The 13,236-nt window shown below is 38.1% G+C and overlaps 2 protein-coding genes across 2 annotated transcripts; both read right to left on the bottom strand.

Annotated features, from left to right (window-relative positions):
• Positions 1-604: 604 nt before the first annotated feature.
• Positions 605-2,319, bottom strand: LOC113129267 (granzyme B(G,H)-like). The gene is made up of 5 exons (XM_026305159.1): positions 2,190-2,319; positions 1,884-2,040; positions 1,668-1,797; positions 1,252-1,479; positions 605-1,146 (listed from the first exon to the last, which is right to left on the bottom strand). Exons 1-5 carry the CDS (start codon positions 2,245-2,247, stop codon positions 1,009-1,011), a joined length of 711 nt encoding a protein of 236 aa, XP_026160944.1. The 5' UTR covers positions 2,248-2,319; the 3' UTR covers positions 605-1,008.
• A 4,436-nt stretch (positions 2,320-6,755) lies between these two features.
• Positions 6,756-8,597, bottom strand: LOC113129270 (granzyme B(G,H)-like). The gene is made up of 5 exons (XM_026305163.1): positions 8,471-8,597; positions 8,093-8,249; positions 7,877-8,006; positions 7,445-7,672; positions 6,756-7,339 (listed from the first exon to the last, which is right to left on the bottom strand). Exons 1-5 carry the CDS (start codon positions 8,526-8,528, stop codon positions 7,184-7,186), a joined length of 729 nt encoding a protein of 242 aa, XP_026160948.1. The 5' UTR covers positions 8,529-8,597; the 3' UTR covers positions 6,756-7,183.
• Between the last annotated feature and the right edge of the window lie 4,639 nt (positions 8,598-13,236).

The raw sequence follows: 13,236 nt of genomic DNA, 5'->3' as shown, positions 1-13,236 counted from the left end.
TGGCGTCCCCAGTAAAAATTGAAAATTGCATGATGGTGCCGCTTATGTCAAGCTCATACATTCACCACATTCAAGAGCCAATCTTGTTTACGCAAGTGAACTTCAACCTATATAACTGATGACTACAGGTAAAACATAAAGGCAAGCTGACTTGCTTCCAGGTGACACAAGGGTTAGTAGGTAGAAGAGTCTTCCATTTTCTATGTAGTTATGTTGGCTACAGTCTACATCTCTCCTGTCCTCCACTAAGGAGATGTGACTGTTTAAGAGGGGTGACATTTAACAATTGTGCTAGATGTGTCCTTGATGAGTAATGCCTAGAAGTTGTAAAAATCATAGTTTTCCATTTTGAAAAAAAAGCAATCATATAATTGAAAAGTGACATAAAAAGTGTCCACTCTATGAATTGACTCCCATTGACATTACCAAATGACTAGTGAAACTCTTGTATGAACACACTTTGGTCAGCAGGAGGCAGTGTTTTGTTAATTTAATTCAGCTCAGTACCACAAAAGTACTCAAAGACCATAGCAAGACAGCAGCATTAGAAATTTCCTTTGTTCTCATTTGATATAGTCACAAAGAAAGAAAGAAAATGCACAGTGCAGTAATATATTTAATGGATAATGTCACATTTAAGAGCAGAATGACATACACAATTTACAATCAGTTGATTTTAAACAGCATTGAGTCAACACTCGCATTCCTGATTTTTACCACAGTTCATTTGTGCGTCATGATGAGTGTATTTAAATTTAGCTTTGAAAACTAACATGTGCTTGGTTTAAATTGTGGTGTGTTTAACTTAAGGTTTACTGGCAGAAAATGCGCAGTATCCATTGCAGCAGCAGAAGAAGATATGTTAAGAATATTTTGATTAAATATGTATAAATCACGCAAGATCAGATTCTGGTCATAATGTATAACTGATATTGAAACAGTGGTGATATTAGCATCTCAGGTTTCAGGTTCTGCAGTATAATACAAATACACTAAAATCTTATAAATTCAAATGTTCATGATGAAATCAATCCAATCTCTATAGTCAGATATCTTAACATAAGTAGTAAGTGATTTTTTGTATTTACTGGACACCACCCCATAAGCCTTTCCATCTTCACAGACCAGCGGACCACCAGAGTCTCCCTGGAAGTACATACACAGTATATACAGTGATTACTTTAGCATCAGTGGGTTAGTTATCACTGCTGACAAATGTTTGTCCACATTATGTTACATAAATGTCTGTACCTCTGCTGGTCCAGTCTCTCCCTTAGAGCAGTAGAAGTTCTGCAGTGCACAGAACTTATCGTCAATCAGTGTGACGTTCACTTCCATGAGCTCACGAGACATATGAGGTTTGTTTTTGTCGTTTCTTCCCCAGCCAGAGACAAAACATGATTTTGGTAGAGAGCCGTCACCTTGGTCTGCCAGATCAATGGATGTCACATTTTTGTTGAAACGTGCCTTGGAGCGCAACTTGAAGGAATAGATAAACATCCTTAAAAAATATGTAAACATCAATATGTACATTGTACATTAATTTTGATTCAATAGAAAATTTATTCTACTCAATCAGAAACAAGAGTCAAAAATTTTGGGAGAAAAGACACAACCAAATTTCCATTATGAACAAGGATTTTAAATAAAATTCTTCTGTATTTTACCTTAAGAAGCATTATGTCATTTTTATAACCAGTCGCATTGTATGCTTTATGTGGAAATGCTTGATCCACAGATATGTTCTGTTTTTCCTTTTCACTGAACTTATGAAATCCTAGTATGACATTATAAGACCTGAAAAGACAAAAGCAAAGACAAAAAGCTGTCTGAGAACAAATTGATTACATTTGTGGTATCTGTGCTAAGTGTGTTGAACTGACTCAGCTTGGCAGTGGGCTGCAGTCATCACAAAATCCTCACTCAGAAGGAAGGCACCACAGTATTTTACAACATTCTGTGTGCGCTGCTCCAAAAGTGCCATGTATGGCCTGCTGTGTGGCATCGCCTTATGGCCTCCAATGATTTTCCCACCTTGAACTGGGAAGAAAAATACATATATACATATATACAGTGGCATCTGACTTCATTGGCTTTTGCTCGGTATATGCTATGAAATGCAATTTTTAATACACTATATTTAAACTATATTTTCTAATATTCTGCTATGCTAGAAAAACTAAACTTACCTTGGCCATCAAGACTCAGCACAAGTATCAGTATGAGCAGTTTATGGTGGATAAACATGGTGAGATCACAGTCCAGATGAGCTGCTGAAGAGTAGTGGCACACATCACTAACAATTTCAGTCTTTAAGTACTTCCTTGCTTTAGAAAGAGAAGGAAGTGTGTAATTTCCATATGCAAAATATGTGGGTTTGAAACATATTAATAAGCATGGCATTTATAATGCCTCCAGAGCCTGATTTTTAGAGTGCATTAGTTTTTAGACAATGTTTATCCCTCCTGTTGTCTTCAGGTCAATGTGACCCATTTTCAAAAGTTATTATGTGATAACTTTGGTTATCTTACATATAATTAACTAAAAATGATATGGATGGTATCCTACAAAGACAATACGACACACATTTTCTCCTCTGACTGCTTATAAAGTATGAGGTATAAAATGATCACCAATTTTATAGTTTCACCTTTTTAGTGAACTTGTTTCCAACATATTACCATATATTTTATACATATAGTAGGGAACCATCCATGCCAATTTTAGTTAATTATATGGAAGAAAACCCAAATTATCATATATTAACTTTCGAAAATGGGTCAAATTGACCCAAAGACACTAGGAGGGTTAATGATATTCATATTGTGCGTGAATGTATCTACGTAGTATTACACTGTGTTGATGCTTTTGAACTGACACACACAGTATTCAAGTTCTCTGTTGGTATTTCGTACTCTGCATTGTGGTCACACAGCCCCAAAGAAAACATAACTTTAATAGTATAGCATCCTAATGCACAAAAACAGGGCTTGTGAAATATGACCACTGCTACCAAATAAAACCAAAAGTCATCAAGTGTATGTTGAATGGAAAATAATGGTAACAGTAGACTCCTTTTTATGCACATTATAGCAACATGTTAAGCATGCCTTGGTTAGTATTGTGGTTTCTCTCTATCAACCAAGTTCATCTTGAATTTTAAAAGGGGCTGCAGGATACTGCATAGCTACTGTGCAACAGATATATGTGCTAATTTTGTCAGATCTCTTATCAAACCTGATTACTGAGAAATGTAAAGTCAGTGTGGGTTAATGGAGGTTGTTATGGAGTCAAAATAAAACAGCTTTCAGTGATGCCATCAATGCTCTTTGCAAGAAAGAAATTCTCAAATCTGAAAACACAGCTGCCACCACTGCAACATCAGAAGCAGCACTTAGTTACCAGAAAACAATACATTTTCTGCAGAACACATTTAGACGGAAGGATTTCAGCCCTAAATTTACAAACTTAATTTGAAAGCTCCTCGACATCTGTGTTGTAGTAAAATCATCAGATCTCAGAGCTGACCCCTGGAGCTACAGCTCCTGACTACACAGCAGAGACAAGAAAATTATTGAAGAAAATCCCCCAAATAATTGTGCTGAACACAGACCTACAGAATTTCATACTTTAAGGTTGATACACTGATTGATACAATAAAAGAAAAAAATAATCTCCTAGAGGTGTCCTATTGGATTTAGATCAGGTGAGCGTGGGGGCTAGTCAATGGAATCAATTCCTCCATCCTCCAGGAACTGCCTGCATTTTCATGCACCAGGAGGAACCCAGGACCCACTGCACCAGTATAGTGTCTGACAATGGGTCCAAGGATTTCATCCGGATACCTCATGGCAGTGAGGGTGTCGTTGTCTAGCCTGTAGAGGTCTGTGTGTCCCTCCATGGATTTGCCTGCCCAGGCCATCACTGACCCACCACCAAACTGGTCATGCTGAATAATTTTACAGGCAGCATAACGTTCTCCACGGCTTCTCCAGACCCTTTAATGTCTGTGACATGTGCTCAGAGTGAACCTGCTCTCATCTGTGAGTGTTCTGGTGTTCTATGGCAGTTGAACTCCACACTGCCGGGCAGTGAGAACAGGGCCTAGTGGAGTATGTTGGGCCCTCAGTCTGTTTCTGAATGTTCAGTCAGAGATATTCACACCAGTGGTCTGTTGGAGGTCATTTTGTAGGGCTCTGGCAGTACTCATTCTGTTTGTCCTTGCACAAAGGAGCAGATACTGGTTCTGTTGATGGGTTAAGGACCTTCAACAACCCTGAGCATCTCTCCTACAATAACTGCCTGTCTCCTGGAATCTCCTCCATGCTCTTGAGACAGCAAACCTTCTGGCAATGGCACGTATTGATGTGCTACCCTTAAGTAGTTGGACTGCCTGTGCAACCTCTGTAGGGTCCAGATATCACTCCATGCTACCAGTAGTGACACTGACCCTAGCCAAATAAAGAAGCTAAAGTGTGTAAGTCATCAAACAGTACAAATATGCTTTTTGATCAAAAAGAAAGCATTTATAATGTAATTTATAAACTAGTTCCTAATGTCTATTCATGTAGAATTCATGTCGTCTGCATGATGAATGAAGTATTTACTGATGCTTAACTGATGCTTCATGGTGTGCAGTTCTTGTAAAGTGTTACTCAAAAGTTTTATTTATTCAATACATATTTGTCCTTGTGGTTTTGGTTTTGAAAAATGATGAAACTAAAGGACACCACTCTCCACACACTTCAGATAGAAAGTATTGCTCTGATGGCTGATAAGAAACCCAGGCACAACGTTTCGCTATGGAAAAAAATCCAAATCTTGACAGCGTTATTGTTCTATAATTATGGTTCCCTAAACTGTGGTAGGACTCTCAGTCAGCTAACCAGTGGGGCCTGTCTGGCCCCCCATATTTATTTATTTATTTATTTATTGTTATTCTTTAATACATCTCCTTTCTCTGTCATGTATATGCCATTTTCGGTATTATTTTAGCAAGCCTCCTACACTTTGCTGTAAATACAATTTTTATTTTTGGTTTCGGTCTCTGATTCCAGTTTAGAGAATTTTTAGTCTTGTCTATCTGCGTAGTACTTAGTCACATCCGTTCGAGCTGCTTATCTTTTTGCGAATTTACCAGGAAACAACCTAGATTAATGTCATAAGCCACTTCCTCTGGCTGAGTTGTAAAACAGCATTACATGTGGTTTTCTTTGCGTGCTTTAAGGTCTTATTTTCAGGTATATATGTTCAGTGAACAAGGGGCAGCACGGTGGCTGAGTGGTTAGCACTGTTACATGTTCTCCCTGTGCTTGTGTGGGTTTTCTCCAGGTACTCTGGTTTCCTCCCACAGTCCAAAAACATGTATGTCAGGTTGATTGGTGAATCTAAATTGCCCATAGGAGTGAGTGTGAGTGTGTGAGGCTGTTTGTCTCTATGTGGCCCTGTGATGGACTGGTGACCTGTCCAGGGTGTACCCCTGCCTTCCACCCAAAGAGAGCTGGGATAGGCTCTAGCAGATCCATGTGACCCTAAATAGGAACAAGTGGGTAGTGGTGATGGATAGATGGATGTTCAGTGAACTGAATGTATCACACGCTCTTCACATTATTCACTAACAACCATGCCATTTTAGAATACCAAGTATCTTATTTGAATCCATCCATCCATCCATCCATCTTCTATACCCGCTTTTCCTGGTTCAGGGTCACGGGGATCTGCTGGAGCCTATTTATTTGAATCCCAGTGAGTAAATTAAGTTTGCTAATGGTAAGAGGGGTTTATTGTCTGGATGGAGTGGGAGTGGCTCAGATATGAAAGGAGTGATCTCATAGGCAGTGTATTGATGGGGACACCTGATGAAAATATAAACCATATAAACCAAGGAAACATTGGTAACTAAGCCAATATATGAGAAGGAAAGGCTTTGTAGGATGAAACAGATTGTGTAAATTAAGATGGCTGATCAATGAAAGAAGTCAGTTCAGTTTCAGGAGGTTGCTGTTAAGAGATATGCTGAACTCTGTTGCGGCCAGCAGGATGTCCTTGTTGGGATTGTTTTTTTATTACACACGTTTAGAAACCAGAATCACTGGACTGAGTTTCCTGTAGATTGTTCTGAAAGTATCTAAATGGACAATCACTTGACCTTTGACCCTCCAGATCTTCAGATCCAACAACTCATTACGTGCAAAATTGTAGTTTCAGTGCTCCTAGCTTGTCAGAAAGGAAAGACGGATTTACACATTGGACATACAAAGTAAATGTTGCTGTTGGGAATTTTAAAAAAAATCATTCCCTTGATCCTTCATCTGATATCACATATGGAAAAAATATACTCATTCTTGTAAGTGTTTGTCAAAGATGGTGCATTTAGGATATGAAGCAGGTTTTTTGGTGATCTGATTGACTGACCATTTTTTCTGTGATGACAAGAGGCAAGACAGCAATACTGCTGCAAATTAAAGTGGGAAAATAAACAGGCTAGCACTGCGCTAGTTATCTTGTGTTTCAGTGACAGGGTCTATTAAACAGCAGGCAGAGAGAGGACAGTTTCAGATTTGAACTCACCAAGTGAAAACCTCTTTTTGTTGTTTCCACACTGGTCTTCCGGACATACATTGCTACCAGCGCTTTGAATTTATCAAGTGAATAGTACAACTCTTCCTTGTTGTATGAATACACTGTGGTCACCAGAAGGCAGTGCTGTATTTCTGTTGATCTAGCTCAGCAATAAGAGAAGTGTACAGAGGTGCTCAGAGATCAGAACAGTTTATTGTTTAAATGTTTAAAGATGGTACGATACAAATATAGATGACCCTGTGTTCACATTTGATACAGTCAAAAAGATATTCACAAAGCTGTAATGGATTTAATGGATGTCATGTCATGTCATTAGAGCAGGATGGCATCCCATATTGACCATTATCTGATTTTACATTTATTATACAGAATTGGTTTGACACTTACATTGTGTCATGATGAGTGTGTTTAAATTTAGCTTTGAAAACTCACATGTGCTTGGTTTAAATTGTGGTGTGTTTGACCTAAGGTTTACTGACAGAAAATGTGCAGTAAACTGTTTTTTGGGCTCTGCAAATAAATGCATTTGTTTTATGAATAAACTGAAATCTTATTAACTCAAATGTTGTAATCTGGGCAGTGTTAATGGATCAGAGCATTGTCAAGCATTTCTCATGATCAAAGACATCCAGCTTTTGTAGTCAGAAATCTTAGCATAACAATGTATTAGCGGGCCACCAGAGTGTGGTATGAAAACGGAGGACACCACCCCATAAGCCTTTCCATCTTCACAGACCAGCGGACCACCAGAATCTCCCTGGAAGTACATACACAGTATATAGAGTGATTACTTTAGCATCAGTGGGTTAGTTATCACTGCTGACAAATGTTTGTCCACATTATGTTACATAAATGTCTGTACCTCTGCTGGTCCAGTCTCTCCCTTAGAGCAGTAGAAGTTCTGCAGTGCACAGAACTTATCGTCAATCAGTGTGACGTTCACTTCCATGAGCTCACAAGACATATGAGGTTTGTTTTTGTTGTTTCTTCCCCAGCCAGAGACAAAACATGATTTTGGTAGAGAGCCGTCACCTTGGTCTGCCAGATCAATGGATGTCACATTTTTGTTGAAACGTGCCTTGGAGCTCAACTTGAGGAGCAGAAAACCATAAAAAGGTCAAATATGAAGCTGAAACAGCAATTCACAATTGTTTAGTGGTCACTCTGTCCTGTTGTCTAATACACTATAGTTCATATGTGTAAATGCATTAATAATGATGACCAAAAACTTGAAATGACAAAAATGGACAATGGTAAATATACAGTATGATACTAATTTCAAGGATTTTCATACCTTAAGAAGCATTATGTCATTTCTGTAATCAGTTGCATTGTATGCTTTATGTGGAAATGCTTGATCCACAGATATGTTCTGTTTTTCCTTTTCACTGAACTTATGAAATCCTAGTATGACATTATAAGACCTGAAATGACAAAAGCAAAGACAAAAAGCTGTCTGAGAACAAATTGATTACATTTGTGGCATCTGTGCTAAGTGTGTTGAACTGACTCAGCTTGGCAGTGGGCTGCAGTCATCACAAAATCCTCACTCAGAAGGAAGGCACCACAGTATTTTACAACATTCTGTGTGCGCCGCTCCAAAAGTGCCATGTATGGCCTGCTGTGTGGCATCGCCTTATGGCCTCCAATGATTTTCCCACCTTGAACTGGGAAGAAATGGGAACAAATGAACAAATAATAAGCATAAACACACATTTGTGTGTGTGTGTGTGCGTGTGTGTGTGTGTGTGTGTGTGTGTGTGTGTGCCCTTTATGTTTAAACTGACCAATGAAACATGGAATTTACTCATGTACTGTAGTCTAGCATGAATTTTTAACAACCTAAAAAAATCATTACATTAAGCAGTAAAAATCCTACTTAACTTACCTCGGCCATGAAGAGTCAGCACAAGTATCAGTATGAGCAGTTTACACACAATAAACATGGTGAGATCACAGTCCAGATGAGCTGCCGATGAGCATGACCAACACTTTCAGTCTTTATATACTTCCTTGTAGACAAGGAAGTGTTTGATAAGTTTGCATTGTGGGCTGGCTGCTATGTCACATTCATAAGGAGGACACCTTAGAGCACTTCCATACCATGACATGTGAGATTTTCAAAGTACAAGTTTTTAGACCTGAGTTGAATGTGAATCTGCAGTTATGACACAAAGACAGAATAAGTACATTTGTTATAGTATTGTATTGTATAATTTTTTTTTTTTTAAGTGAAAAGGCTTTGTTGTTTATTTAAATGCTTTTCACTGCACATGTTTTAGATCAGAAAAACAACTTGTGGTCGCTAATATACAGCTTAACTAAAAGTCTAATGAAGCAAGGTTGAAGATAAATTAGATCTGTGTCGTGATCTGCGATATACAGTAGTTGGGCAGAATGTATCCACTGATGCCTTAATGGTATACTGCCAGCTTTGAAGCTCTATACTGGTATTTTCTATTCAAAGCTGTGGCTTTGGCAAAGGAGCCTCTATGTCTGTCACACAGCCCCAAAGTTAACATTATTCTGATGTTATCACATCATAAGACAGTGTATAAAAATAGGATTTGTTTGAAAGTGTGGTCCATGGAACAGAAAGTGAAATGCAACCTGTGAGCAACCCAAAGAATGAAGAAGTCATTAGAGTTCTGTTGGAGGGAAAAGAAGATCAGTCAGCAGATTGCATTTTTATAAACCAGCATTAAAAGAATATTGCAGTCAGACTTTTTCTTTTAACCAAGGAGCCAAACTATAATATTTTTTTTTATTAGAAAGATGTATGTGTAATATAAATCAAATGTCTCCTCATTGCTTCTGGGCTCTGCCAGCCTATTTGCTCAAACTGCTGTGTCTTTGGCCATGGTTGTATTTTTGTAACAAACGATAAACGACACAGGAATTTGGATGTTCGCTCAGGGCAAGGGCTTTGGATTAAATGTGAATGAAGCTCTGCAATGAAAAGATTTGAAGACGCATTCTTCACTGAAAATACTAGTTATAACCTCTTTCTCTTTTTCACAGTGTAGTCCAGCCTGAATGTATATACAGCATTCTGACCACAGAGCACAGATATATGTTACATCCATGTTTTGTTCCACTTATAGAAACAAATGTCACTGTAATTGCATTCAGTGATGCACAATAGAGCTTTCATATGGAAAAGAAAAAAAGAGGAGGTGGTACAGGATGAGAAGGAAAAAAGTGAGCAGATGTTGACATGTGAGCTCCTGGAGTGCAGGGTAAAAACGGGAAAAACAGGAGGAGATGCAGAGAGGAACTTGTTTGGTAGGATAGTGCCTTTACCATTAGCCCATCATTTTTATGGGGGTCACAGAGGTGGGAGGACTAGCTGGCTAAACCACTGGACACAGCAACCAGGAAAGAGGAAATGCAATAACAGCCCTCAAAAGAAACATCAATCACATTGCAACTTTATTAAAAAAAAGACAGACCTGTCGAGAAGAGTCATAATAGAGCAAACCAGAGGTTTTGTCCTCTCCACTCCTCTTCTCTCCTCCCTCCTCACATGTACATGCCATTACTGAATGTCACTAATTTTGTACCTTCTCTCTCCCATAGTGTGTGCACTCTCTCCTCTACACATTCACCCCAACCAGTTGAGGCAGATGGCCGACCAAACTTAGTCTGGTTCTTTCCAAGTGCTTTCTCATGAGGGATGTGTCGGGTTCTATAAAGTACTTTGCGATGATTTTTATTGTGATTTGGAGTTACACAAATAAATTCAATTGAATGGCTTAGTGGCTCTATGACTGTACCTATGGTGGACCTATGACTGTTTTTTGCAAAAATGCCCAAATCATCCAGTATCATTCAATCTTGCTAATACAATATAAAATAATATTTTATCCCATTGCAGTGACCTTGTAACTCAATACTTACGGACTAATCAAGGCCTGCGCCTAGCTGCAGTATCACAGTAATAGAGCAGCTGGCAAGCAAAAAAGAGCATCTAAAGGTTTGTAATCAGATCTCATGTTGTTAGTTTTAAGCCTGGATTCATGCATTCATCAAGTTTTCTAAACAGTATTTTTGCAGTTGCAAATATATGCAAATAATGTTGTATATGCTACACAGTAGCTTTGACTGGTTTTGCTCAATTGAAGTTAGATATATGCTGCTTAAATTAACTTTGACAGACATTGCATAATAAAAACACCCAATAAACTGGAGAAGGATGTAGAGGTGAGCAGTCATTTGGAGTTTGCCAGGAGCTCAAATAACTCCGCACATTGTCTGTAAGTGCATGTTTTCACCAGACTGATTTCTGAGTCTTCGAACCTCGTTTCAAGGCCTTTTTTCACTCTCCACATTTGTTTTATTTAAATGAGGCTCTACCCGGCTGTTTGGCACAGTAGCAAAGAAATCTGACAAATAACTTCAAAAATAACCTGCACCGTATTTCTATTTTAAATGCACAAATTGATGATTGATGATATTTTAATGTTTTAATAAAATCCATGGCAGAATGGAATGAATATTTATATAGGCTGTAATGTGTACATATGGTTATAGTGCTGCATAACACACTGGAAAGTGTTTGTAATGAAAGTGTTCATGTTTCCACAATCTCTATGGCAAAGAAAATGTATTTATCATTTTTTAAAAGCAAGGTATAAGTATATTTGTGCAGGACCCATTAGATGAAGGAAAGGAATTTTAAAAAGTTTACTTTTCCACCACAGACTCATGTTTCTTTGAAAAGACTTCTGACAAAAAAAATTGGCTTCTCATCTAACACTCAGAGACAGATGATGTGATGGAGTCCTACCACACTGACCAGTGCGTCAGGAGATAAGATCTTAATATTCAAACCTACAGTATATGATCTCATGTTGATTTTTCTTGCTTCTGCTTGTTTGACAGCTTTCTGTAAGGAATGTATTGTAATTGTTAAGCAGCAGGTCTCCAACACATGAGACTGAGCACTGAGTCAAAATGTTGACCTAAACAATTAAAACATAAATAGGCAGACAGTTAATGATGATATGTTATTACCTAAGCTTCCAAAGCTGAGACCACACTCAAGTAACATAACCAGCATAAAGGGCTGAGAAGAGACAAATAATTCAACTGAGACTCGAGCAACATAAATTTTGTCAGGTCTATGGGTGTTTTTCTGCACTGCTTGAGCCATTTCAAACCAAAAAACATATGGTGCTTATCCGCTTTAGACATGGAATTCATATTTAGCTGTATCAGATTTAAACCAGTATAATAAGAGGATGGGAATTTTCTTTTTTCCCTCCTTTTCAATTTGCTAAAGAGTGAAGCTTTTCCAACAACATAGATTGGCCAATTCTACAAGAAAAGTGATACAGTTTGCAAAAAGCTTCAAGTTTTTTTTTTAAATGCTATCCATTAGTGTCCTGTCAAAATTGAGGAAACTATAAACTTACTTGTGATTACTAAAGAAAACAGCATGTCTGTACATGGCAGCCTATTTTAGTCAAGACACACAGTCTGTAGTAAGACTGAAAAAGTGATAATTTAATTTCCCTTCCCCACAACACACCTTTTGACCTTTTCCTAAGCCCTCCTCAATTGGTACTTTTGTTATACCTGCAGTATAAAGCATGACATCTCTGGTGGTTTACCTCTCAGAAGTTTGGGTCAGTGTTTTGTAACAGAGGTTCACAAAAGCAGCCTTGTAATTTCAACTACTGACCACTGGTTGATCCTGTGGGTAAGACGGCTGCTGGGAGATTTAACAGCTGTATATATATCTCACTGTAAAGCTAATATTAAGTCCATGAATTGGCTAACACTGCTGTCGGGGGCTAACTTTTTAAACTGAATCATTTTAAATGAGAACAAATATGTACTTAGTTCCATGATTAGGCTACATGATCTTGTGCTTAATGCTGAGACTAAAGCTGCATGGCCCAAGGAAAAAAACCAGCATCCTGACCAATCCATGAATCACATGGATGAGGCAGTTTAGAGTTTACATTTTTTTTTTTCTAGCAATATAATTATAATACTAGTTTGCGATTCATCATTCAACTCTTTTAGCTCAGACAAGCACTACAGAGGCTACATTTATGCTTTACTGGTTGAATTTCAAACAATATATTGTAAAGATTGTTTTAGGATGAGGTTTCGTGAATTTCTAACTTTGGATATTGAGTTTTGATTGCAGGAGTATACATTTCACCACATCCCCACATAAACTCCACTGCAACAGAGCAAAGCAGTTAAATACTCTAATATATAAAGTACCCAGGATGGCTCCCTGCATGCTCTAGTCATAAACCTGATGTGTGTTTAGCATAACCTGTAAGATGGTTAACAGGAACATTACAGGTATGTTAACTAGCATAAAGTGATATAACAAAGGGTGACAAAAACCCTGCTTTGATACATGCATATAAATAATTTGTAGTGTCCTCTCATCAATGCATGTGAACACACAGCTCAGTGTTCTGACCAGTGCCTCTGAAAGAAAAACATCAGCCAAACAGTGTGGAAACAAAAACAGACCTTTGAAAGGTAGACTTTCACCATGGCGCACATACAGACCTAAGACTAATACATCAGCCCTTTTCACGAGGGCAAACTAGTGGTCAGATGTAATTAATAGGAATGGTAAGGTGATATTGAGACATTCCCAGTATAGCTGAGGGAAATGATCGA

This window comes from Mastacembelus armatus, chromosome 4 (assembly GCF_900324485.2).
Source record: "Mastacembelus armatus chromosome 4, fMasArm1.2, whole genome shotgun sequence".
NCBI lineage: Eukaryota > Metazoa > Chordata > Actinopteri > Synbranchiformes > Mastacembelidae > Mastacembelus > Mastacembelus armatus.
The sequence above is the reverse complement of the archived record's forward strand: the minus strand, read 5'-3'. Positions and strand labels throughout refer to the sequence as shown.